At 39.3% G+C, this 27,500-nt stretch overlaps 3 protein-coding genes across 3 annotated transcripts in view; 2 read left to right on the top strand and 1 right to left on the bottom strand.

The window, feature by feature from the left end:
- The window catches only part of LOC140931011 (toll-like receptor 2), a 6,754-nt gene extending 2,280 nt beyond the window's left edge, over positions 1 to 4,474 (top strand). Inside the window, exons 2-3 of the mRNA XM_073380759.1 lie at positions 180 to 329; positions 2,253 to 4,474. Coding sequence (XP_073236860.1) covers positions 2,312 to 2,701 — 390 coding nt within the window. The 5' untranslated portion in view covers positions 180 to 329; positions 2,253 to 2,311 and the 3' untranslated portion in view covers positions 2,702 to 4,474. The remainder of the gene's footprint in view (positions 1 to 179; positions 330 to 2,252) is intronic.
- LOC140931018 (cobalamin trafficking protein CblD-like) overlaps positions 1 to 27,500 on the bottom strand; it is a 182,854-nt gene that overhangs the window by 135,976 nt on the left and 19,378 nt on the right. The window lies entirely within an intron of this gene.
- The window catches only part of LOC140929961 (DELTA-stichotoxin-She4b-like), a 13,924-nt gene continuing 190 nt past the window's right edge, over positions 13,767 to 27,500 (top strand). Inside the window, exons 1-3 of the mRNA XM_073379639.1 lie at positions 13,767 to 13,863; positions 23,794 to 23,994; positions 27,344 to 27,500. The exon at positions 27,344 to 27,500 is cut by the window's right edge and continues 190 nt beyond it. Coding sequence (XP_073235740.1) covers positions 13,860 to 13,863; positions 23,794 to 23,994; positions 27,344 to 27,500 — 362 coding nt within the window. The 5' untranslated portion in view covers positions 13,767 to 13,859. The remainder of the gene's footprint in view (positions 13,864 to 23,793; positions 23,995 to 27,343) is intronic.

Here is a 27,500-nt window from a genome sequence, read left to right as displayed (position 1 = left end):
TACGTCACAAAGAACACAACAACGATCGTTATCCCTTACACAGTAACACAATAGACTTCACACAATAGAACGAGACAATAGTGCATACGTTGACTTGGCATATCGAGCATCACCCAAACATTCGCTCATTTGTTTAATAACCACGTTTAACTGAATCTGGATTTCTAATTTCTTTCTAGTAGCAACAACCGGCCAGGGTAACAGCAAGTCAGCTGACAAGTGGGTTCTCATTGCGATTTTAACGTCTGGAGTTGGCCTTGTTTTGATCGTGTTTACGGCGTATCACTTTATTAGCAAAAAGTTTGGCAAAGGATACCGCGCGTGTAAACGTAAGATGACATCCAATTATTATCAATTAAAGGAAATCACTAAAAGGGGCTTTGTCACGAGGATACTTGGCTTAGATCATTACTCAATGCCTCACAAAATACTCAGTTAGAGATAAGAAGAAGATTCCACACAAATTTTATCAGGGAGCAGTAACCATAATATTTTTTTGGCGATTTTTGTGGGCAGAGCATCAAAACTTAAACATGTTGGTTTTAACTGTTTAAGCTTTCAATCCATGTCCATCCTTGCCATCCGTTGCAACAGAAGACAGGAAAAAATTTCAATGCCTAAATTACATAATTCTATAAACATATTACATATTCCTATGAATGCTACATTACCTAAATTACACATATGTAAGGCTACCATACCAGAGGCACTCCACAACTGTTTTCTGTAAACTAGTTGTTTGGAGAAGCAAATATTGCCTAGAATTTTCTACTTCTTGAGGACGACTAAAAATTTCGAGATTACCGTTCCATTCATGTACAATTTTCGAAGAATTTGCACATTTTACTTCCCGAGTTACGCTATTTTTTGTAGGAAAAAGGAAACCTAAAATTTTCGAATTCAAAAATTTGGCGTTAAGAACCAGAAAACGTCTCACTTTCGTTATACGCCAAATTTCACCTAAAATTTTCGGAAAAATAACCCTCACGCCCTTGTAGTTTCAGAAAGACTCAAGTTTCCCTAGGATGACCGAACAGATACAAAGTTTATAGTGACGCTTAGAATGCATTTTAGAACTCTGGATAGCCTAAAAAGCGTTTTTAATGTATTTAGGAGGAAACCATAATTGGGTGCCCCTGCCATACTACCTAACCCAACACGGTCACACTATATGGGACTTTTGCAGGGAATCAGACGAGAGAAAATTAGAAAAGCTTCAGGAAAGGCCGCACCGTATTTTGTTCAATAGCTAGTAACTCGTTTACTTATAATGAACTGTTAAGGAAATCCAATCTCAGCACATTTCATAACAGGCGACTGCAAGATATTTCAATTACTACGGTTCAAATATCATATGGGTCTATTGCCTACGTATTTGTAACTAAGTTCCTGGGCCCAATCGTTCGAAGGCCGATTAGCGCTTAAACCGGGGTTAAATTTAACCCAGGTTTCTTTTTCTTGTGTTCAAAAGTTTTTTCTCGGATAATTTTCTCTAATATTTTTTGAGCTTCCAATCATCAGCTTGTAGACAAAAAAATTAAAATTGAAATGCTTTTTAAGCTTTCAAATCTTAATTCAAATCTCGCACTAACCCTGGGTTATCTTAACCCATCTTTGAACAACTCGGCCCTGAAGTACAATTTAAGAACTGAGAATAATATCCGGATTCAACACTGTTAGATATGGTAAACATTCGGAGACATTTCGGACGATACCTACGGTCTAGACTTCCGAAAGAAATTAGAAATATCTCATCGTTCAGATCTAGAATTAGAAAAACAAACATAGCGGAACTGGTTAGTAATTCTAACCGTCAGAACTGCTATTTATGCCACTCTTAATTTATTTTTAGTGCTTGTATTCTTATATATAGCGATACATTCTTATCACACATTTTATACATCCAATTTACACCACTACATTTATAATCTTACAGTGGAGAGTGTTACAAAAACTGCTTGGTAGGCCTGTGTATTTTGAAATAAATGATCAATGATAGTCACCAAACCAAGATACCCGATTTTCCAGGGTCATCTAAGTCCCCTGTTCAGTATTTAATAACTATATGATATATATCTCAAATTGTTTTAAGGCGAATCGTGAGGAGGAATCCTAGTAGCTGGGGCGTATATATACGTAGGAAAGTGCTAACAGTGGAAATATGCAGTCAGTATATCGGAAAAGAAAATCGATTTGTTAAAAAAAAACACATAATAATATATAATAAACAATGTTGTTTGTTTGTTTCACAGATGACTTTGAAAACGGAGTTAAGAGCCATCAGCTTTTCGTCAGTTATAGCTCCAAAGATATGGCCTGGATCAATGAAAATCTGATTCCCATTCTCGAAAACAAAAAAATATCCTACAGCATTCACACCCGAGACTTTGAGTTGGGACTGCCTATCGTCCAAAACATGGCAGACAGCGTCTACGGCAGTCGCAAAGTTCTGATTGTCTTGTCGGACAACTACCTCGCAAGCAACTTCTGTCGCGAAGAGCTGCACATGGCCGTCCAAAGGGAGGCGGACAGCCGAGATTCTTCGCTTATTCTTGTGGCGATTGACAAGTTGAAGAAAAAGAAGTTGCCTGGTCCTTTGAGAAACAAGCATTTGCTTGACTTTGCGAAGCTTAAGATAAAACAGGATTGGGAGAAAAAGTTGTTAAATGTGGTAGAAGGCCCAGGGGCCAAAGTTGCTTAATCCGCCTCATCACAAATGTTTGTAATGTAAGCTAGTTTCTAAGATAACTAATTGCCAGTTCAATCATATCGAATCATAGTTTGACCTAAGCGATAGATCAAGTGCAGAAGTAGTTGGCCGGTACTGTTTAGAATCGAAGAAGCTTATGAGTCAGTTAGTTCCAAATGTATTCAAAAGCGTTCATTTAAGTTCATGCAGATGCATGCACTTTCGAACTAAGATGTGCGCACAGACTCAAAAAGTAATAATAAACCAAATAAAGGAAGCTGAGCACCACTAACAACAGGCAACTGCAAAAAATAAGTCAAAAGCTCTCACCTTTTTATTTTGCAGGCCGTCACAAGTTAGAATCACCTTGTACCGCATCGATACAGCATTTGAATAGCACCATAGGAAAGTACTACTCCGTAGCTTTCATTAGAATGTAAACGCTTTACGATTTTACCCACTGGAGACTCAAGAGTCATAGATAATCTTGAAGATTAAGAATTGAATAGGTGCTGCTCAGTAGTCTTTCGATTCATTGTACACGTATGGCCTCAGTCTTTAGCAGTTTAGTCCACAGGCTTCGAGTATCGTTTCACAGTATGATGAATAGCGCCATGAGAAATGAGTACGAACAGCTCTCACCAGAATTGCCAGCTTGCTTTCAAAGTGTCATTCACGACAGACTAGTGGGTTTGAATCTCGCTCTGACCGTTAGCTGGTTTGTCGTTTCTTGGTAGAATCAAGATTGACTGTAAATGATGATTTCATGTGTATCTCTAGGCTTGATTTCCAGCCGCTTGAAGAGGTCCCAATCGTATTCTCCTCATAACAAGCTGAAGCTAATTTGGTGGGAGCGAAGGAAAACGGACGTCGGCTTTCATGGTTATCGAGACTAGTTTATTTCCTGCCAATTGTGATTTTATTAAATCATTGCCGGATTCGGCAGGTATATTAAGTGCCGGTAATTTACGTGGAGCTGATAACGTCACTGTATTTCACTTAAAGTTTATAACGGGACTACTTTATTTGTTCACCAGAAGCAACAACATAATTTGAAAAAAAAACCGTAGTTCAACAGCTTTCAGCTGAATGATCAACACGTTTCAGCGCGAGACACGCGCAACGGGGAATGCCGCGCGCGCTCCACGTCCGCTTCGTGCTCACCTAAAAAATTCGAAAAAATAGCGTATGATTGTTGAATGTTAGTTTCAAACTTTAGCCCACGAAAATCCTTCGTCCGATAAAGCTGCGTCTGGGTTGCCGAGAACGGCAAAGCCATAAGGTGATGATTTAGTCATAATGTTTTTTTGGAATACCGGAGTTTGCTTTCAGTTCTACACAAGAGAATAATCATGTAAAAACAGTAGAAAATGACGAAACTTTCGTAATGAAAGAGGCAAGGATTAGAATTTAAAGTAACAATTATAATAAGTAAAAATGTCATTTGTTTTTCCCCGTTGTAAGAAATTAATCACCTAATTGTTTATTTCAATTACTGTAGAAATAGCATGCCGAATGTATGTATTTAGTTATTCATTATTTAATTAATTATTGTAGTTATTATTATTATTATTTAATTTTATTATTATTTAATTTGATAATTATTTAATCAATTGCTGTAGTAATAGTGTGTTGGATGTATTTATTTAGCTATTTAGTTAAAATCAGCGTATAAGAATTAGGCTAAACACCAGCCGATTGTTAGGCTGTTTGTAGATTATTGAAATTTTCAATTTGTAAAATGGATATAATGATGAAAAGTTGCAATAAAATACACGAAGAGAACGGTCGTTGTTTTTCCTTTACCTCTCATCTACAATGTAAAAATTTGCGGCAGAAAACCGGGAGACATTTTGTGTCACTTTACTCGTATTTAATTTTGTCTTCAACAACAAAATTGAAGTGTCCCTTGGACAGCTCAGGATACCGAAGCCCCTCAAAAGAGACACCAGGGCAAGGTTACATAAGAGGGCTCTTAACTTTTGTTCTGGAACAATAACCTATTGTACGAGAACGCAACCCCTAATTTCTGGCGGGTGTTCTGTGCATTGTTGGGTGTTCTGTGCAATTAACAAGCGAGGATTTTTGAGATTGCATTTGTGTCGACACACATCTGTCTCGCTATGAGGCGCCTGCTTACGGCGCTCCTCTTTCAAACGTTCGCTGAGGTCTGCTATTCTGTCTTCGTAAGGCGTTCATCTTTTAAAAGTTTGCTGAATCTTCGTAAAGCGTACACATTGCAATAGTTTGCTGAAGGTCTCCTATCGTTCTGTGTTTGTTGAATCTTCCAAAGCGTTCATCTTTCAAAAGTTTGCCGTTAATTTTACTTTGGATTAAGCCTTCAACTCACATTTTTCAGCATGGTTCGTCACTGTCTTTAAAAAATGTGTGCGACTCCTGCTGTATGCATCAAACCGGGTTGTTTGGCTCGGCGGCCGTTGTTCCACAAAGTAAATATACCGAGTTGTGTAGCTCGGCGGAAGTTGTGCCTGAAAGTAAATTTACCGACTTTTGTAGCTCGGCGGCCGTTGTGCCACAAAGTAAATCTACCGAGATGTGAAGCTTGGCGGCGCCATTTCATGATGACTTGTGATATTTTACGCACCGGACAAACGCACATTTTAGCTCTATGTTATTTATTCGGAAAAGCTTATAAACCAGCCCACAGTAACGCCATTCAAGTCACTGAAATCAACACACTCGACCAAATTACTGGAAAAAGTATTGACGTGAGCCGCACACACATTCCACTGAAGGCCTTGATGATTCCCTTGAAACGTGTGAAATTGAGAGGCGTAGTGCAAGTGAATCAGTGTTTAAACACAATTCATTGTTCCCCAGCGCTCACCACAAAAAATGTGGTTTTGAGTATTTAATACCAACACAAGTTAAGAAGACTTGCGAGTAACGGTTTCACTTTGTAGTATTTTTCGGTTATTGTCTACATGTGGAATTCCCAATAAAGAAATTAATAATTAAATCTGAAACGTTGTCAACTGTTTGCCTTTTAACAGTACCTGGGCCGAGTTGTTCAAAGCCGGGTTAAGATAACTCAGGGTTCGTACGAAATTTGAATTCAGATGTGGAAGATTAAAAAGTAAATTCAGTATAGTTCTTTTTGTCCACAAGTTGATGATTGAATGCTCTTAAAAATAATAGAGAAAATTATTACTCCCTATGATGGCCTGTACGGGAAGGCTCCTGCCGAAAGGGGTACCTTTTCCAGGCTTCGGATATATGAAAGGGTAGGGATTTTACTCGTTGAAGCATACGAAAGAGTCGGGAAATCTGTCATTTGAGTCTGTGAAAGGGATCAAAGGGCTAACAGATGAATTATATGGCTTTAAAAAGTCGAGAAAACCTTTTATTCTGGTGATTGATTCCTATCTAAACGACAGTGCATTTACAGCAGTTAAAAGGGGTGCAAAGTTCTAAACAAGGTATGTGGAAGGGGTACCATTTGTCAATAGAAGGTATATGAAAGAGGTACCTTTTTCGTGAAAAATGTTATATAAAAGGGTAAGAGGCTGGACCTCAGGGCGGAGCCTCCCCGCATAAAAATTTGTTGAGTAACCCACCCCCCCCCCCCCCGGGGTTTCGCTTTCAGCAACCCTTACGTTCAAAATATGCCATAATCATATTTATCTATCGCAAGAACCATCCACCCTTCCCCCTCAACTGTTACCCGTACGCGTAACAAACATATCGAACGCGCTCTCCTTAACTCCGATTACTCCTACTAGTTATAATAATAATAATAACAATAATAATAATTTAATTACTTATATTGCGCAGGTATTCATAAAAATGATCAAATGTGCGTTACATTAGTAATAAAAGTATGAAAAAAAACTAAAAACCTATTTACAATAAGCAAAATAATAAGAATATATACACTTCCGCAACAAAAATCTAAAATATCGATATTCAACAATTAAAATTCATTCAACCATAAGCAAACTTGAAAAGGTACGTCTTAAGATTGCTCTTAAGAGTATGCAAGTTTGGAATATCGCGAACCTATTGCTAGTGTGACCTTAGTTCTAAATGTTGATGGTGCTAGCAAAATCCCACCTGACGATCTGAGGTTATATGTGCCTTGCGATTTCAAAGAAACTAAGTTCTGAATGTATGTAGGGGCTATACCATGGATAGCCTTGAATGTAGATAACAAAATCTTAAAATGGATGCGCTGCTTTAACGGAAGCCAATGTAGCTCATACATCAGTGGTGTAATATAACTGAAGCACGGAGCGCAGCAAACAAGCCTTGCTGCAGTGTTTAAAACATGCTGAACCTTGTTAAGCTGCGAGGCAGGTAGACCATAGAAAAGGCTATTGCAGTAGTCAACGCGAGAAGTAACAAATGCATGCACCAAGGACTTAGTTTCCCCGGGGCTTAGGAACTTGCGAATACGACTGATGTAATGTAGATGAAAGAAAGCTGAGCTACAGAGCTTGCTAATATGAGTAGATATACTAAGTTGAGAATCAAACCAGAAACCTAGATTCTTGACAACCGGCTTTGTGTTCACAACAGACTCACCAACAGTAACACCATCAATGTCAACCTTAGCAAGCTGTTGCTTGGTACCAAGAAGCAAAAACTCAGTCTTATCATCATTTAACATAAGTCGGTCTCTAATCATCCACTTTCTTAAATCCATGATGTAACACACATAGCGTTTACCGCACTTGCGCCATCACCCTGCACGTTTGGACTGAACGCCAACTACAATTGCGTGTCATCGGCGTAAGAGTGCACGCTTGGCAAGTGTCGACCCACTATGTCGAATAGTTCGCTGGTGTATACTGTTAACAGTAGCGGGCCAAGGCATGACTCTTACTGCACCCCTTGCGCGAGCGGAAAGGTATCTGACAGCCCTCCATTAACTGCAACATGCTGTGTACGGTCGGAGAGGTAAGATGTAAACCAGTTGAGTGCCTGGTCAGTCACACCAAGTCTTGACCTCAACCGATCCAGCAAGATGGCGTGGCGTACAGTATCGAAAGCTGCGCTGAGATCTAAAAGAGCCAGCAAGCTCACCTTCTGCCCATCCATATTCAATAAGATGTCGTTCTTCACTTTTAAAAGGGCTGATTCAGTACTATGATGTTTCTTGTAGGCCGACTGTAGCTCAAGGTGCAGACCATTGATCGTCATATGATCAATCAATAGTCTATTTTCGAGTTCGCTATGACCGCTGAATTAAAGAAGTGAAGACGCATTTTTTACAGCCTTAGCCTCAATCTGAAGTAATATATTCACAAACTCCAACGAGAAAAAGACCTGTTTATTACTCTGTCTATTGTGTATATTCAAATTTCAAACACTTACTTGCTAGAATCTCTGAATATTTTACTTTACGTCGAGGCTAACCCTGTAAAAAATGTGTCGTTAATGTTTATATTCAGCGGTAATTTTTAATTCGAAACTGGACTATTGATCAGCAGCTGCTCTTTCAGATAACTTGGAGATATACGGGAGATTGCTTACTGGACGAAAGTTTTTGTACGCGATTTCTAGACCACACTTCTTTAACATGGGTAATACAGGGGCCTGCTTCCATTCCTCTGCGAACAGACCAGATTCAAACGACATGTTGATCATACAGGTGATTACCTGTAACAGCACATCAAGAACCTGTAGAACCACAGATGTAGGTGCAGGATCTAAAGGCCAAGATTTCATGGCTGCCTTTCCAATAATTAAAGAAACTTGATCTTGTGTCAAGGTCTTGAAGTTTGGGAACTCTACACATTCGCGCGGATCAGGATCAACACAGTTTGCGCATGCGCCCATATTATCTGCGGACGCATCGCCATCGCCGTCAAGAGGCTCAGATGACCGAAGGGCGTCCAGTGAGTCATTGATAAGTTCAATCTTCTGTACTAAATAGTTGCCAAAATTATTAGCCAGATCATCGGGAGGTATGTGATCTGGAAACGGAACATCAGTCGGCTCAAATAGCAATGAATTGGTTGTACGAAACAACTTTCTCTCGTTTCGAACTGTTCTCAGCGATAAGATTAGAGAAGTAATCACGACGTGCACTGTTCATGAGATATGTAGTGTGATTACCTGCAACCTTGAGAGCAGGAAGGTCCTGCTGGGAATTAGTGTTACGCCAGTTTCTCTCAGCCCTTCTACTCGCCCTAAATGCTCCCTTGATAACACTGTTAAACCAGGGAACGCGTTGCCTACCGATCACCTTCTTCTTCAGAGGAGGAGGAGCGTGCTTGTCAAGGAGGGATGAAAGGGTGGAGTTATAAGACGACATCAACTCGCATAAATAAGAAAAGTCCCTCGTACACAATTCCGACTTTTCAAGATCTGAGCTAAGTGAATCAAGGTCAAAGGACTTTAACTTGCGATATGATAGCTCCTTAACAACATGACCAGGCTTAAGCGAGTTCAGAGTGCATAACATAGATGCATGATCTGAGAGATATCGGTCAGCCAAGGGAGCGCTACAGATGACAGGATCATGCTCACGAGTAATCAATAGATCAAGTGTGTGACCACAGTTCATCAACTTGAAATCTTTTCTACCTGTGACAGTTCAACTTATAAACCCTTTCAATGCACACTTGTTTGCTTCGTACTGGAAAAAAAAACATCAGTTGTACATGTTAAGGTCAGCAAAAAACCTTTTGGACAATCACTTTTTTCTTTTGTTTTGTTTGTCGCATTATTACCTTCGTTTTCTTGATATGTTTTTTCAAATTAAGAATCTTCGTTTCCTCTCTTCATTTATGGTTCATGTGCAAAGAAATGCGGTCCTCGAAAGTCGACCATCATAGTGGCGCATTTCCATACGGGAGTTGCGTTCACCGAAAAGTACCCTCGAAAGCCTAAATCACAATCAAAGATAAACGAAATGGACTAGTAAATTTAATTTTCATTTGAAATGTTCCAACAGCCGTTCCTGTCCTTTTGGATATGGTGGAACGACCCGACAAGACGTGTTCCATTTACTTTTCAACCGGATTTTCCGTGACCTGTAAGCACATGGAAAACAACCACCACTCATAGCAATTCTAGAGAAACACACCGTAGAAGGGAACGTAAACCCATAATAACTAGCTACTGATAAAAAACGGATAATACCGACAGGGTGTTACTTCTAGGGTTTGAGGGTGACTACAAGTATAATCTGAAAACAAAAAAAAGGAAGCAAAGGTCTACCTGATCACACAAATGGCAGATCTTGGGGAGCGGTCCAGGGGCCCAGGCCCCATCTTTATTTTTTTGCCAAACTGAAACCAGACGAGCCTAGAAATAATTTTTTTCCAAGCCGAGTCCCCCCTCTTTCCGTAGCTAGAGTCCGGGTAAATGGACCTCACTTACTTGCTTATCTGAATCTGCCACTGTGCACAATTCAACTTAAATTCGCCACTTTAGAAACGAGAAGCTGAACTTTTGTTAAGACTCCTAGCGCAGAGGAAAAGTCGGCTAATAGCGGACCTGCGTGTCCCCACTAACGATCCAAGAAAGAATTTCGGGACGCGTAGGCCGCTTTCGAGTTACAAAAACACTCATTTTCAAAATGAGCTAAGTGCAACACCTTTCTTGACTTTCTTGTGTAAATGAATTTTATTTGAATGAGAGTATAAAATATTTTTCACATCAATAGTTCGCACTTAGCCTGGCTTTGACAGAGAGCAATGGGGCAACTGGGCTTTTTCTCGTCTCGTTTTGCAAGCAGGAATCTGACGCCACCTGTGAGGCAGACTGCGAATTAACAACCTCCTCGACTCCTCTCCGTAGATAGCCGCGAGGCTGACCTTAAGATGATTTCAATCCCTTTGTACTTTATGTATTATGGGGCTAAAGATCTATTTATAGATCCGATATGCTGCAATTTTTGCATGGTTTGTCCGTGTGTTTGAGGTTTGCTTTGGCCAGTCCTTTATATTTTCTTTACGAGACATCAACATGACACTTGGACTCTTGCCCTCCAGGAGACACGTTGTATGGCGTAATTCTGTGGGGGCAGAGAGTTCTAAGTTAGGGCTTAAATCGGAGTTCGCGGAGAGTTTTAGCAGAGTTTTATCTCGTCGATACGCCATACTGACGAGCTACAATAATAGCGAAACAGCTGTCTATGGCTATGGCTATTTCGGTGTCGTGTTTATGTCCTGCAAAGTTAATTTTCAAGTAGTACGATCAGCACTGCAGTATTCTGCTAGCAGAATCTAACATGTCTATCAGTCTAGTATAACTTAATATAAGAACGACCATTATTAGATATGCTGAATAGGGGGTGGGGAGGGGGCTTATTTTCTCTTTCTGGAGGAGACAGGAGTAGGGCGCAAAAGTTAGAAAATAGATGGAATTGTCCCAACAGTTTGGTCCGCGATTGTCTGTGAACGCTAGTTGTTCAAGTCGCTGTAACTTGGCAATGTAGGGTCGGAGGGTATTGATTTTTGCACAGATGTTGTACTTATCTAAAGCTTTGTGACGACTAAAGAAGGTGTCATAAAAACAATTAGAATGCATTAATTATGTACTTAGAAATTTAGCCATAAATTAGAAACCTTATACCTAAATAAGAAAGAAATCATGGTGTTTACAGAAAAAGTATTGCTATTATATGTGGTTGGTAGCCACGTTTAAGGGCGGTTACTGTGTGTCACAAGTATGATATCCTAATAGGAGCCTTACCTCAGGCCTTTTTTTCCAAGAAATTGTTCAAAAAGTTAAGTTGAATTTATTTTCCTCTTAGTTGATATGTAATCATTAATATCGTTTATTGTATCAGTAGTCTCTTGTCATAAGTGTTGTCATTTATTATTAGTAATACCATTAGTTTATCAGTAGTCTCTAGTCATTGTTGTCAATTTTAGTTTCTTCAGTTCTCTTGTTACTTTTAGCTGTATTTTTTTGGGTTTATTTCCTGTAAACATGACTCGCCTAAATTAACTTAGCTACCCGCGGGCATGTTATTGTACTTTTACCTCAAAACACAATAAAATAAAATGTATGTATGTACCAACGTTAATTGTGCTTACATGTCGAATAAATTAGATAAGACTGGGTATTTATTATATTTGCGCAGGATAACTGTCCTGTTCAAAACAAATTATAGTGGGTGGCGTGCAGGTCATGTACGAGACTCAAGAATGCAGCGGAGCAGTTAAAAATACCCCTTAGAGGTAGTGATGCTCAGTTGCATTGACAACTTTCTTCATGTCGTTAAAGCAGAACAACTGAAAAAGTAAGCTTTAGCGAGTTAACAATACCCGCGTTTACTGAGTGTGTAATTAGAACAATTTAGAACATGTCAGTTTATCTACTTGACAAAATAATAGAATCCATGCCGATAAAACTGTCAATTTTTCTATGACAACCAAGGCCAAAAGAACAAATATTGATGAAGAACTTCCAAAATGGGTAGAAATAGGATGAGTAGGGAAAGCAATGCCTCTTTGATCACAAATACAGCGAAAACATGTTGTCACGCGATGGCCGTGCATTTCAAGGCAAAAAAAACAGCGCACTTCATGACAATTACACCAGTGTCAAAAGGTTTTCCTTTAAGTAAAAGGTCTTTTTAATGCTTGAAAATCAACAAAAAGGTTCTATATACTTCGGAAAATGCTTGAAAGCACAGTAAACACTTGAAATAAACGATTAACTGGCACGCACAGGTTTATTCCAACGGTTAATTAAGAATTAATGAATGAGGCTGAGTATCTTATGAAGGAGATCGAGGAGGGTGTTATCCGTCGAGGCCGTAGGCCGAGGCGGATAACACCCTCCAAGAACTCCATATTCTTCATATGATACGAAAGCTGAAATTTGAGCCACAAAAAGGACTGTAACTTGTGGTAATTATTATGAAAGTTAAAGAACACCGAAAACAGTCCGCAGACAACCCCGGCCAAAACCTGTTGAGACAAATCGCGAAAATGACTATTTTTTCCTGTCATCCCGGCAAAAACTGAAACCTCCGCCAAATGAATGCCCGATTTGCCCCCTCCCCTTATCCAAAGTTGTTTAGGATAGCATGGCAATTATACACGTCGGTTTTTAGACCAAGACAACTTTGAATAGGGGGTGTGGAGGGGGCTTACTTTTCTGTTTAGAGGAGAAGGGAGTAGAGCGCAAAAGTTAGAAAACAGATGGAATAGTCTCAACAGTTTTGTCCGGAGTTGTAGATTTATAGATGCACGAAGGAACAACGATGTTACTCAAATATAAAAAATTTTTATTTTTATTTACCGTCGGAGCGAGGGCCATATCACACTACCTACCTTCTCAGTTCTTAACTTTATTAAAAACTGCTGTTAACGAGACAGTTGGCGGAATTGGGATGATTGCCCCAAGAAACTTTCCTTGTATGGAAAAGTTAATATTTAAACCAATTCCCAAATGAAATTTTAGGAAGATATTACAAAAATACGGTAGACAATAACAGAAAAGAACCTACGAATTTTGGGTGCAGTTATTTAAGCAATAGAAAACGTTTTGCGTGTTTGCAAAGCCTGATATAAACACGAGAGGGGTTGGGAGAGAAGAAGAGTCTAGAGTGACCTAGAATAGCACTTGATTATCGCCCCGTGTGATTCTTACGCTTCTTTCGTGCATAGCAACCTCCCACGTGCAACTGTAACTCAATAGAGCACGATGAGCCGTTTACCATTTGTTAAATTTAGGTCGGTATAGAGGCCCATTTATTGGGGTGTCTAGAAAACTCAGAACCCCCACCACCACCACCCAAAAAAACGTCTTTAAAACTCAGACCCAAACCACCTTTACTGCACCTAGTTTGTTGTTATGCGCTTAAGGTAAACAAATGGCGCATTTTTCTTCCTCTTTGTGGACTTGGATATGGTTCTTATCAGTTCGCCTACAAAGTAGACAAAGTGAGCGAGTTGGAATAATCACGATGAAGTTATAAAGAACGCAAAATCACTTTTTGAGTGACCTTTTGGGGGCAATCTGAGTTTTCCAGATTTGGGGGCGTCTGAGATTTTTGGGTCTGAAATCTGGGATCTGAGGTCTGAGTTTTCTAGACACCCCCATTTATCGATACTATTGCATTATGGGATATTATTCTCTCCTTCTGTGAACGAACGCGAAAAAAACGCAGTCGCAAAGAATCAGTTGCAAAGCAGGTTCCTTGAAGTGTTAAGTCTTGAGGGCTATACCGATTACATTTGAGATGGGTAAGTCCAGACAGTTTGCTTAGCGAATCTCTTGTCTTTTCAGTGAGTCATAAAACACACATTCCTGCCAAGATAAATAGCTCTTCCAGAAAAGAAATCCGTTTCCCTGTTCATGTCAATTTATTGACGGTGGAACGATGATCCGTTTGGTGCACGCGCTCACAATGATCGGCTCAATTCTGGCAAGATCAATATAGTCATTTGGCTGGAGTTCTAAAACTCGCATAAGGTTTACTTTCAGTAGAGCTAAGGAATAGTGGCATCTCGATGTTATGCGGAACTGCTGTCATGAACACAAGGGAAATTGATTGTACACAATGACATGATTTTTTCATTACATGTACAATTCTAGCAGCTTGCTGGGTTACTTCTCAACTCGTAGTACAAGGGTCTCAGTGATCTATACATGAAAGCAAGAGGCGCAAAATTCAGGTCTCTGAAAGCAAGAAAAGAACACGCACTCAGAGTTAGGATGTGACTCAGAACAATGAAAACATTATTTGTTTTGCATTTATCGTCACTTTTGTTAATATACGTCGCGAAATATGAATTAAGGTTTCTCTTAAAATCTGATGCATCCCATTAAATAACGTTAAATTTTCCTAATTTAAAGTAGCTCTACCCATATGCTCCACCATAAAAGAAATCCTTGAGAATGTGTCGTGTAGGTTGGATTTGTTTTTATTATACGAAATTTTGGGCTTCAAAGACCGGAAACGGGGAAAGTTATGATACTTTCATGCTCTATGTGTAAAGCACTTGCTTTAAATCTAAAAGTTTAAAAATAGGATGTAAGGTCATCCTGTTGTCACTTTTCAAAAGTAGTAGGGTTAGCCTGAATTTTAGTCTTTCCCTCGAGTTGCAAACTTGAAATTCAGGCCATCTTAGTTTCTTAGTGATTATGAAATGAATAGCTAATTAATTCACATTCTACGAATGGCTCATGGAAGAGCGCATATAAGCAATAACAACTAAGAACTAAATTAGCCGAATATCGTAAAAGCCTCCGGGTCTTTTTTTTCCACATTTGGGAAAGTTTTGAGCTAAAATCCTGAGAAAAGTGAGACTGTGAATCATTTTGTATTCCATTTCCCTTGTCACGTTCGAGCATGGATCATTTAGTTAATTTCGCCAAATAAATATCTCTGGAATTATGACATCTCCTTAAGGCAAATCATAGTTAATTAAGTGGAATGGTTATGATACCCGTCAGAATCCTTTGTTATATGTTTTTGTGGGCCTGACAGTGCACAACGTTCAAAAGCATTTCTATCATTTTCATTGTATTGACCAATAAAAACGTTGCATTCATTTATTCCGTAACAATTTGTCAACAGAAAACAAAGGATGGTGCACTTTCAGGGAGCTTCCAACATAAACTGCAGCACTGTTGTTTTTATCATTGATGTTTGACGCTTTTCATAACCAGTCTCCACTAATAACTATGGGCAAATGGACCAAGTGATTAAAGGAGTTGTGTCACGAAATTCAGCCAAATTATGTAATTACAAAATGCTCGTTAAATTAAGAGAAACGTGAAAATAATCGCTTAAAGCATTAAAGGAAGGTTAAAATAACACAACAGATACAACAGATGCCACGGATGGGTAAAACTGACGAAGATGGAAACGGATTGAAATTAGGATTTTTGAAAACTGTTCAGCCTAACAGTTTTTCAAAGTTGGTCTGTGCCGTTTGCAACTTCAAAAATAATGCTCAGGAGACATATCTGTTTGTCTCGAATCTCTGCTTGTGTCATTTACAAGTAATTTCTTTGCTTACTTTAAGTTCCGTAGCAACTGAGGGCGAGTAACTGGCAAAAATAAACAAAATGAACTGGACTGCCGTGACACAGCCCCTTTAAGTCTAGCTTAACAAATTTGACAGAGTACTGAGGCATACATTATTAAGTCATGGTGCACTTGACAGTGACTCTCTACAGTGAATGAGCGGGAAAGAGAACATAAAAAATAGCGGCGTTAGTCAGCTACGTTTGAGAACAATAAAGCTTTCAATAAAAGAAAGGCTCGATAAAGTCAACCTTTGTTCTCTTATGCCGACTCCTGAATTACAATACTAAACGTCCGAACGTTTTACAAGTTAATATTCAGAGAATGAGAGGTTCAACCATCCTGGAAAATGTACGCGCCTTAAAAGGTCCTAAAAATTTTCGGCTTACTATGGTTTCTGGACGTGTATAGCAAACGAGGAACAAAGCCTCTGGCAGGAGTGGCATGAAATGCCTTTCACTTAACGTTCACGTTTCTGTCGATTTCTGAATGCTACCAGACAAATTTCTACGCAAAATAATTTGAAGTACTCATAGTTCCTTATTTACGCGGGCTTCATTAATGCCGCGCGATCTTGTCAAACAGCTGTGCTTCGACTCACCTAGCCCCCGTCGTTTTGTGCCCTGCTAAACATTTTGGCCTTACTGGATTATTAGTAAGAGAGGAAACGTCACACCCAAAATTTACCCAACATTCCCGATTAAAGGGTCGAACGCCGCTTCACTGAATCTCAAAATCGATTATATCCGCGTTCAATCGTCTTCACGGCTTCGCATATTCGTCGGATCAAAAAAAACCACTTAAGTCTAAAGAGCGCTTTCAAAAAGATGCGGTTTAGGTAATCGGACTTACTGGTTTTGTGTGGACGGAAGGCAGATTCGTGTAAAAAAAATATGCCTTTTCAAAAATCTCCGGATTCGTGTGGACGGGTCAAAAATACAAACAAAACAATCGGCACGTATTATATGATATGTATTGGTCTTTTGTTATAACTTATATCCTGCATGACTTCGCATTTTGAAGAGAACCGGATCATGTCATTCGTTTCAGTTTGATTTTTTATTCAAATCATGTTTACCCTGATATTGATCAAAGGTGACAACAGTCAACTCTCTCATAGCGACCACTTTTCGTAAGCGACTACCTCCCGTAAGCGACCACTTTAAAAATAACCGTTTTGTTTCTCAGCCAAATACTGTATTAAACACTACCTCTAAACTTGCTCTATTTCAAATCAGTTACTATTCTCATGCACGATATCACAAACAATTCAGCACCACAAAATATTTTACGCTTATTCAAAACTACTGATCAAGTACGCGCGTATAACACTGGATCCCAGTCAAGGGGTTAATTATTACGAAATTAAATTTTCAAGACTGAATAAACAAGGCAAATCATTTTCAAGATTGGGGGCCGAAATATGGAATTGCATACCTCTGTGTATTAGAAAACTAATGATGTCAGTCTCCGAGAGGACACCTTATTATTTTGGAGTATCCATTCTAGCCTAGACTATTGTTTCTCTCTCTCCCTAAGCCAGTTATAGTCTCACTTTTTTCTTTGTCTGTTTTTGTTTGTTTTTATACTTACTTTGTTTCTATTTTACGTTTATCCGCTGTCACTATTTAGAAGTTATCTTCATGCTGAGGAAGTTATTTCTCGGGGTAACAAAAATCGAAAAGGGGCTTGATCGACACGTGTGCTAAGAATGAGTACGTCAACATCGTAACAGCATCAGCGTCTTCTGTCAGACTGTTATTTCACACCGTTTCTGTCGGCTAAAGCCGGCAACAATGTTTATTGTTTACTAATTATTGTTTCCGATCGGTAACAAAAATGCAGGGGGTCCATATAGGTGATCCGTGGACCTGGTCCAGAGAAGGGGCCAAGGGCCCTAGCCTTCTGTTTTGTCCTCACCCGTAGAATTCTTCGTCAATAGCGTGAAGGAACGGTTTGATGAGAGGGATTGAGAGGGAGTGATGTACATTCTAACTGTTGTGAAGAATTTTGAAGGTTATTTCTAAGATCTTTCTTACAATTTAAGTTCGTCAGTTGTTTCGTTAAGTCGGTCAAGATTAGGCGGGATGGGTGTTTTCCTGTTTTAATCTCATGATTTTACTCGTACTTGAATTTATGCTTAGGTCCCGAATTTATCCAATTCCATTTTTGGAATATTCTTGCCTTGAACTTGCTAGATGAGAGTTTTACACTGGTGGTCGTCTTTGTGAGGTTAGAGCTGACCTTGGTTGAGTGACTAGCCCCGTTGATGATCTGTTTGGGTTGTTAACTAGAGTTGTTAGTTTCTCGTTGGTTTGTAGCTTCCTGCCTTCAGTAACAAGATACAAAAAAGTTTTTAACTCTGGATTGGAAAGAATATAAGGAGGGGGCATCGCGAACGTAAGCGCTCAGCTTATTAAAGAAAACCGGTCCTTGGTAGAAATCAGAAAACTTGCTTATGTCAGTACGACAGAAAGGAATACAAAATCGATTTGAAATACGTGTGCTACAACCGTGAACTCGATTAGAACGTAAAATGGATCTCGAAAAAGTGGAAAGAACTAAATAATTATTCAAAGAATGCATAAATTTCCCGAGGTGCAGAGAATAGGTATCTCCTAATTTGAGGATCATAAGATTTTTAAATAGAGGATCAGTGGGTGGGTCAAAACCTTTCTTACTACTAATTCCAACAAGACGCTATGGGAGCGTACACTTAGGCGTCGTGGTTGTGGATTAATTGTGAATGCGGGGGAATAGTAAGAAATGATATTTTTCCATATACCCTTCCATACAAATTCCCTTACTTTTCTCCTTTTGTGTAACAGACGTCTTAACTTCTTCACCGGAAGTCTGCTAGGTGCATGGCTGTGACCCAGTTCGATTATAATTTCTGTCATATATAATTGCGCACGGCGAGATCTCAGTTCCACTTCCTTTAATTTCTCAACAACAACACTTTCCTTATGTACAGTTAAGTTAAGTTAAGTTAAGCCCTGTTGGGCGGGGTTAGGAACTGGATGGGCACCCACCGCGAGTATCGTCTTGAAGGTCCCTACTTTGCTCTTTCTTTTCCTCTTCTCCTTTTTTGCATATTGTGTGGTGTAATTTTTAAACGTGTATTGAAAAGCATACTTAGCATTATTTCGGCCGCTGGATTTAGAAAAAAAAAAACAAACACGGAAGTACAGTTAGTCTCCACCGCAGCCGTTTTTAGGCTCGTCACGTGACGAGCCAAAAAACGGCTGCGAAAAAGATAAGTTCGCGTGAAAATTATTATAAGGTTACCTCGGGCCGTAGTACAGAAGTGAAACTCTGATCTATCGTCGGGGAATTTGACCGGCAAACTAATAATTTGGGGTTTTCCACGGTTTATCACGAATTCCAAGCTAGATTCCAGGCAGAAAAGACAAGGTTTCGACAATAAAAAGCCGAACTGAAACGCACTTTGGAGAATCATGTGGGGCGACATATTAAAGCAAACTCGTCTGCGCAGTGAGACGCACTGAAAATTGCTCTTGTGTCTCGATTTTTGCCCAAATTTTGAATCTACTAGCCCAATTTGATTCAACGTTTTTTGTAAAATACTTTTGCAGTCAATATTTCTAGCCAGAATAATAAATAAGAACAAGCCGAAAAGTCACCAACTTATCCCGTACCTCGTGCATAACTTATAGCTATTTCTCACATCTCAAGTTACCTTTGGTCGCAGTGGCGCAATCGGCTAATCCCGTGACGTAGGGTCTCATCTGATCTTACGGGTCACACAAGTGAGTCGGTTCAAACCCCGGGCAAGCCAAAACAATAATTCTTTCTTCCTTCAATAACAACGAACTGATCTCGAGATATCTCGAACTAATTCGGCGCTCATTTTGTAAAATAGCCGAATAAAACCGAATACCTACAAACTTTGCATGCCCAATCTCGTCCAGAAAAAGCAACTTTGCGACATTCCTGAGTCTCCGACTGCTTTACTTCGCGCTCCGCCGTTGCGTTTTTGTAACAGGACTATGCGCCTAAGATGAGTAGGGCAAGTCAAACTCCAAACTGAAATACAAAGTTGAAGATAAGAATAGACAAGTGAATAGTATAAAGTACACAAAGCTGGCTTAGTAAGACAAGAACTCAATTTACGAATAACGCCGACAGACTTTGAGATTTCCCTCGCAACCTGAGAAATACGGGGTTTCCATGATAATGACTCATCTAAAATAACACCAAGAAACTTGGTTTGTCTTGAGACCATTCATCTCTATATTAAAGGTGAATTCATCTCTTCTCTGCCCGGGTTTAAAAGTTATGCAATTTGGCTTTTGTATATTTAGAGATAGCTTGTTGGCTTCAAACAAATCAGATAACTTCGGCATTTCAGAGTTAATCAAGTTCATTAATGAGGAAAGTCAATAAGAGAAAAGAATAAGTTGGTATCATCAGCAAACAAGAATTGCCGAAAAGCGATTTTAACTGGGCTGTTGAAGGCGATTTTTCCTGAGGGAGGGGGTGCTGTACCACAGAACCTTGTCGCTGACTTGCGTGACATAGCACCTCATGTTTGAGTGAAACATAAACTCATTTGATCATTGTATCCTTTTGGAACACTTTCGTAACAAGAAAAATGAGTACCATTTTTAAGTCGGGGCTGTACAGTAACTTTTCAAATTCCACTATTATAAATAAAGTAAGCAAGTGAGCCATTCTAAGTAGGAAACAATAAGCGTTATTTTCACGCATCCCTTCCCCAGTTCCTCTGCCCCCACCCCCACAGGAACATTCCTTTCCTGTAAGGAATGACTTTTCACAAGCTGAGCAAGAAGCGCAAAAAGCTAAAAAGAGACATTGGTCGTCACATTTTAAACGGTTTAAGCTTCTACATCATGCGAAGAGAAACCTTAAAAGCGACCCATCCTACCATCTTTTGAAAAAGACACTGATAAAAAGTGCCAGCGATAGCTTGAGAGACGTCTTTATTCAATGGATGTACACACACACACACACACAATTTAGCTACACACATAGACAGATTTGCAATCACGTTTTGGAAGGGAAAAACTCCTCAAAAAGAAAAAAGTGAAGAAAAACCGCAAATGGTACTCATCGTAGCATCTTTTCAAGGAGACGATGAAAAAGCACAGTACGTCAGTTTCAAACGCTTCATGGCTGCCTTTGCTTAACATTCTTCACCAAGTTAGTAATTGATCGTGTTTAGCGTCATGACAAGAAATTCTCCGAGGGAGTACTCCTGTACATTTGCCTTATACAATTGGCTACAAACTTGTTGAGACATTGTACTTAAATAGGGTAACTTCGGCGAACAAACGAATCCGCACCCCTCCCCTCTCCCCTCCTTTCAAAGTTGGAGTGTTTGTTGTTTCCTAAAGGTAGCTCGAACATCGGCACAACATTGTATGGAGGGGGTGGGAGAGAAAAAGCTATATTTCACCCTTTTGAAGTCAATAAAACGTTAAAAAGCCCAGTTTAGGGCAGTGTCTAAACTCATTTTGTCGCCGATTGTATGTTTTGATCTAATAGAAAATCTGGAGTAAAGATTTGGCAAACCGAACAACGCATCCCACTAACAATTCCAAGGAATACACCCCTGAGTTGCTCGGTTAATCATTGATAGAGGCCGTTTACTGAACCAAAAATTCCGGGGGGACTTGAGTATTAAGAGAATGAGTCGACACATCCCTACCACAAATTGCTAGGGATACATGTACCACCCAGAGAGAAATTAATCGAAGGTATTTTATACGACAAGCCCAGTTAATAAAATCACGTCAGAGGTATTTGAAATCTGACACAATTCAATGATATAAATTAAAAAGAATAAGAGACCGAGCACAAACCCCTGAGGAACTCCAAAATACCTGGGTTAATTGATAGATTTAAAACGTATGTCAACGTATGGTTAATTTATGGCCAGCCGCAGTATTAAGACGAAGTGACTTAGCAATTTCAAAAATATTAGTCTGCGTAGCAGATTCAAAGAAAAAAGAATTAATCAAGCGATCCGGTAAAAAAAGACCTATGTGTTCTAATTAAACTGGATATTTTTTTACCGACTGTAGGCCCCAGATTGGTAAAAAAAGTTGCAAAAAATGATCAGCTATTCAACTGGAATCTGAAACCTCCTGATTATTGATGGTGAACGTTGATGGTAATTTATTAGAACGATTGTTTCTATTTATTACCTGATTTAAAATCTCCTAGGTACCTTTCGCATTATTTTTTCAACAATTCAAGTCTTTTTCATAATAGAGAGATTTTGCTAGACTTAGAGAGTGGTGCAGTTTGTTCCTATATTTTTGGAATTTTCCTCAATCGTTGGAGTGGGAAAATTTATAAATTTCTTATACAATTTGTTCTTCTCCTTAATGGATTTTTGTAATCCCGCCGATGGATAACCACGGTCTTTTAAGTGCATACTTCGATGCTTTCACTTTTTTAGAGAAAAACAGGAGTTATAGATATCAAAATATTTATTAAGAAAGCTGTTATAAGTAATATCTGCATCGTTCTCATTATAGATATTTTGCCAATCAATATTCCTTAACGAATCACGAAATTTGAACTCATTTTCCTTATTTTTATCACGAAAGAAAACTTACTATGTTCATAATGAATAACAAAAATTAGGTAAGTGTTGGGCTCCTGGTAAATGATCAGAAATATCGGTAAATAATAGTCCACTGAGGAAAATATTTTGAGAGAATTGTGAAATACGTTATCAATAAGTCGAAGAGAGTCGCAGAATGGGACGTTATTCTAGTAGGACGCGTTATCAAGTGAAAAAACGTATTAGAATACATCACATCTAAGAGTTCGCCAGTCAAATTATGTGATTGATAATTCATTAGATTCATCTTGAAATCTCCCATTACGTAACATACCTTATTTTCTTGTTACCTTTTGTCAAAAATGAGTAAACATTTTTTACAAAATCATTGACATCAAAATCCGGTGGTCTGTAAATGACTCCAACGATTAAGTTGTTTCTTTCACGACGACAGACTTTAATTAAAAGGGACTCGACGGAAACTGACTCCAGTTGTCATGTCGAAATTTAAATTCTAAGTCAGCATCTATATACATTCCAACACCTCCACCAGGTCTATTGGGACGATGATTATGAACAAAGTTATAACCATCAATATCAACAGCATGATCAGCGTGAGCCAGCCACGTTTCAGAAATCTCGATAACAGAGAACTTGTTTTTGATACTTGCCAAAACAGTTGATCAAGTTGTCATAATTGCGATTCAGGCTACGGATATTCAAATGAAGTAACGAAAAGCAAATTGAATTATCAGAAGAGCCAATTTTGTCCATATGATTCATTAAATTTATGTTCTGTATAATATTCACAATGACGTTTACCAAAGTTGAAATTAGAGTCTGGATCCTTACCGAGTTTGCGTCGTTTTTATTCTCAAAGTTAGCCAACTTCGACATGTCCAGGTTTGGCTATGAAAAGAGCTATTATTTGGATTGTTAGCTTAGTAGGAGTGTTGAGTAGGAGTAGTAAGCATTAGTAAATTGCTGTTAGGAAGTAGAAGAGGACTCTCGGTACTTTCTCACTTAGCGAGCGAGTTGCTCGAACACCCCCACATAAGTTTGTTGCTGAGAGCCGGCCAAATGTTTGTTGCTGCTGGTATCAATGAAACATCATTGCGGAGACGATTGTTCAAGTTTACAGGCCGCCGAAGGCGTCCAGTCCTAGGTATTCTAAAGGAAATACTTAAACTCAGGAGTCAAACTTAACTTTAACTGCAGGCATGAGTACAATGTAGATCCTTACATGTGAACTTTTAGTGTTGATAATTTCAGTTTCTGAAGCACTTGGTCTTAATTAATTTAGTAAAACATTTTCTGGTCTAACGCCCTGGGTCTGACGTGTGTATTTAGGCTACGGATGACGGTTCTGGAGCCACTGCTAAAAATGGTAAAAAGTAAACATTTCGTCTCAGGCGAGAAAGGAATGGTGGATCATGTCATCCGGAACGAAGTTGGCGATAACTGATTGGACTACAGGGAGAGAAAATTCAAAATTAACTCATTGCACTAATGATAACTTAGTTTGTGAATAATAATAATAACAATAATATCTGATATCTATTTTTTTTTCTTTTTTCATTCTAGCTGCTGTTGCTGCTGCTGCTGGAAGCGTGGTCTCTATTGCATCTGTTGTGAACTCACTGAAAACAGTTTTGGATAATATACAAACAACCCGCAGAATTGCTGTCGCCGTTTCGAATGAAACTAAGCATCCGTGGGAAGCAATTTCCGTGTATTTTTCGTCTGGCACCTCAGACGCCATCCTTCCACTTGATGTTCCAACAGGTACAAACTAGAGTAGTCTAATTTTAAAAGCATAAATCCTACCTAACCATTTACCAGTATCGTATGATTGCTGTTTAGCGCAGGTGAACGGCATTCGGATAGACCCCAGGTTCGCATCCATTGCGTTTTGGGGGTAAGAGAGCATTGGGGTTAGGTTGAGGCGCGCGGGGACTCATGGGAAGGGACAAAGGAATAATAATTATTAAAAACTGAATCATTGGATAATTCACGAGACATTGAACTGAATTTATCGGAAATGTGCCACCAACAACAACAACAAGAGCTTTTGTCGGGTACCGTAAATCCTCTATTAAGCCCCCCGGGGGCTTATTTTTTTCGAGCACTTTTGAGGCGGGGGGGGGCTTAAAAGAAAGCGGGGGGCTTATCAGGGACCGCGCAGGGGGTGGGGCTGGGGGGAGGCTTTAGCCCCCTCACTTTTTTTGGCTGTTGATGTTAGAACATTGAATGTTCAACTGGAAATATTTAAGGTGTTGATGAAGGACGGAGAATTTACCTGTTTTGATGACATTTTAGCCAAGATCAAGCAGCTTTCTGAAGCCGAAAAGTGTATGATAACTGAAATCATAACCCTATGTAAACTTCTTCTTGTAAATCCAGCAACCAGTGCAGCAGGCGAGGATCCTTTTCTTCTGCTCGGAGACTGAAAACGTGACTACGCTCGACGATGACACAAACAAGATTTAGAAATCTGACAATACTTAATACCCACAAGCAGAGAACAGACAAACTTTGTCTTATAGATGTTGCCAATGAGTTTGCAGCTCTCAATGAAAATCGTAAAAGCAACTTTGGCACCTTCAAAGAATCTGACTTAAAAATGTCTGACTTAAAAATTAGCCCCCCCCACTTGAAAATCCGCTCCGCGGGTCCTGCTTATTTAATTTAGTGAAACGCATCAACGGGAGCAAGTCGAGGACGGACCTGTGGTTCCCGGGCGTTGTACTTCTTTTTCTATCAATAAGAAAATGGTAACAATTCTGCACAGAGAACTAGAGCGTAAAGTTGAAAAAGTTTAGCACATGAGGTTGGAGGTCGTGCGTTTCGTTTGTTTTCCCTCCACCAAATCACTTAACAACAATTGTTCTTGATTTGGTAGTGGAAAGAAAACAAAAGAAATGTGGTGGCTGTGGTGGTTGTAGAGGGAAAGCAATAGAAATGTGGTGGCGGTGGGGGAGGGAAAACAATAGAAATGTGGTGGTGGTGATGGTGGTGGGGGGAAAACAATAGAAATGAGGAGAAGGAGGAGGGAAAATATTAAAATTGTGAAATTCTGGAGGAGGGAATAAAAATATTGAGGAAGGAAAATAATAAAATTGTGGAGGAGGAGGAAAATAAAAATGAAAAGGAGCGGGGTAACTAAAACATTGTTTGCAGAGTAAAAAAGAGCTAGTTTGCCTTTGCCCTCATTAATATGCACGATTTGCTGGCCAAAAATCAGTGAACCCGAACTAGGACAATCACAGCACCAGGAAATAGGACTTGCATAATTACGTTACGTCTCAGCGATTTTAAGTCACAGACAAGTTTGACTTTACTCCTCAAACACTATGAATTAGCCAATAAAAACGTTTCTTATTTTCTAACTAACCAATCGAAAACGAAGACGTTTATTGACCTTAAAGTAACTAGAAAACCTAAACCAACTAGAAATAGCACACGACCTTATCTTAATGAGATTCCTGCGCATTTTACGCCTGAGATAAAGACAAAAGGTTATGACGTCGTTGGCGTCAAGGTATTCCTGCGCAAGTTAATGAAATTCCTGCGCAACAAAGTGGAGTAAAACATCCCTGCCACACTACTTTCCAGTCTGATTTTCTAGCCGGTAGTATTTTTCTTCCACTTATTCATCATCAATCTGAACAATTCATCATCAAAGTTCATATGGGCTGTAGTGCATTATTACACAGTGCACCGTCTTCCCCGGCGCTCTATAGGAAAAGACTAAGGGAGGAGGAGCGGGAAAAGCGGGAAAAGGGGGAGGGGCGGAGAGAAGAGAGGAGCTTAGGGTTAGGGTTACTATTTGAAACCCATCAACCTCTTCCCTTAAATCAGTTTTTTACTCGTTCCAACTCTCTGGTAGTATTAACGTCCAAGATGGCGGGATAACGTTATTCCCGCAAAAGGATAATGGATCGCGCTGCAAAATATGCGTGCTTTGCAGGCTGATTTATTGCTTAAGAGAAAAGATGTTCTTGGATTGCTTCCAGCTGGTTTTGGAAAAAGGTCTGATTTACTAACTTTTTGAAATTAAGTGTTGACAGGCCAAACACTACTCATATTCTCGTGATAATGTGAAACGTGAGCTTGGAACGTGTTTTGAGTGTTTGAACAGGCCTGGTGTTTAAACAACAGTTTTTCTCTCTTTTCTTTCTCGCCGATGTGTTTGGACATAGACTTAACTTTGACTCTGGTGTGGACAAGCTAATTTCCCTTCATTTAAGCCATTATTTACCGCATCGCGTAACAATGAGCTTCCTTCCCGAACCGCTATATTGAAACGAAATCTGCCAGTCGCTATTTTTCCTTCGTCCTTTCCAATGAGTCCCATTGACCTGAGTGTTCTATTAAGTCGCGATGTTATCGGTCGTTAAAGCCGTGATGTTACTGGCTTTGAAGACTCCTAATGTCATTGGTGCGTTTCGATCCGTCTATTGTCACAGTTAAACAGTAGTTTATTGTTAGTAAAATTGTCAGTTGTCCAGTCGTTCTCTCGTAGTTAGGTTTGCTTGATTCACGTCAATAAATCGTTTGTACGGTGCCGGTAACTGCTGCTGACTACGATTCAGTGGCATTTGTTCTAAGTGAGTAAACCAGCTTTCTAAAGAAAGTCGTTGATAGTAGTCTGTAGAATACGTAATACATGTCGCAGAGTCCCAATGAATTTGATGTTTCGTCTGTAAATGGTGACCGGCAATGTGATTATTGACGTCATCATTTCTCAAACATACCTGCATGTTTGTACTGTAGATGTAAAGTAATGTGTTCTCCATTCAATTTTAAAAAAATGGGTCAATTCATTTTAGGACTGGACCTATTTAAAGGATTGATAAGGTAGATACATGAATAGAAAGTGACTTAGATAGAATCGCGAAAATGACATATTTACCCAAAAGTGACTAAAATGGGGCCTAAATTCGGCCACAAAATAGACTATAATGGAGTACGGGCTCTGAGAGGCCAGCGGCGCATACCCAGCAAAAATTAGCCCATTGTTAAAGTTACTTTGCATTCGTACCAATCTTATGTCAGTAGAATTGGTAAACAAAAGATACACTTTTCATTATTGACAAGAAATAAACGTTACCTATATGCTTGTTCTACTTAGGTAAGGCCATACTATGGGGAGCTCGAAAAACTTCGGGACCTATAGCTAGAGGAGCCGTTGGAGTCTTCACGTACTACATACGAGCCTTAGACAAGACATTAGCTATCATGTATTCCGTTCCGTTTGATTTGAACTTATTCAGAAATTGGTGGAATGT

The sequence above is a fragment of the Porites lutea genome, chromosome 3 (assembly GCF_958299795.1).
Source record: "Porites lutea chromosome 3, jaPorLute2.1, whole genome shotgun sequence".
Classification (NCBI taxonomy): Eukaryota; Metazoa; Cnidaria; class Anthozoa; order Scleractinia; family Poritidae; genus Porites; species Porites lutea.
The sequence above is the reverse complement of the archived record's forward strand: the minus strand, read 5'-3'. Positions and strand labels throughout refer to the sequence as shown.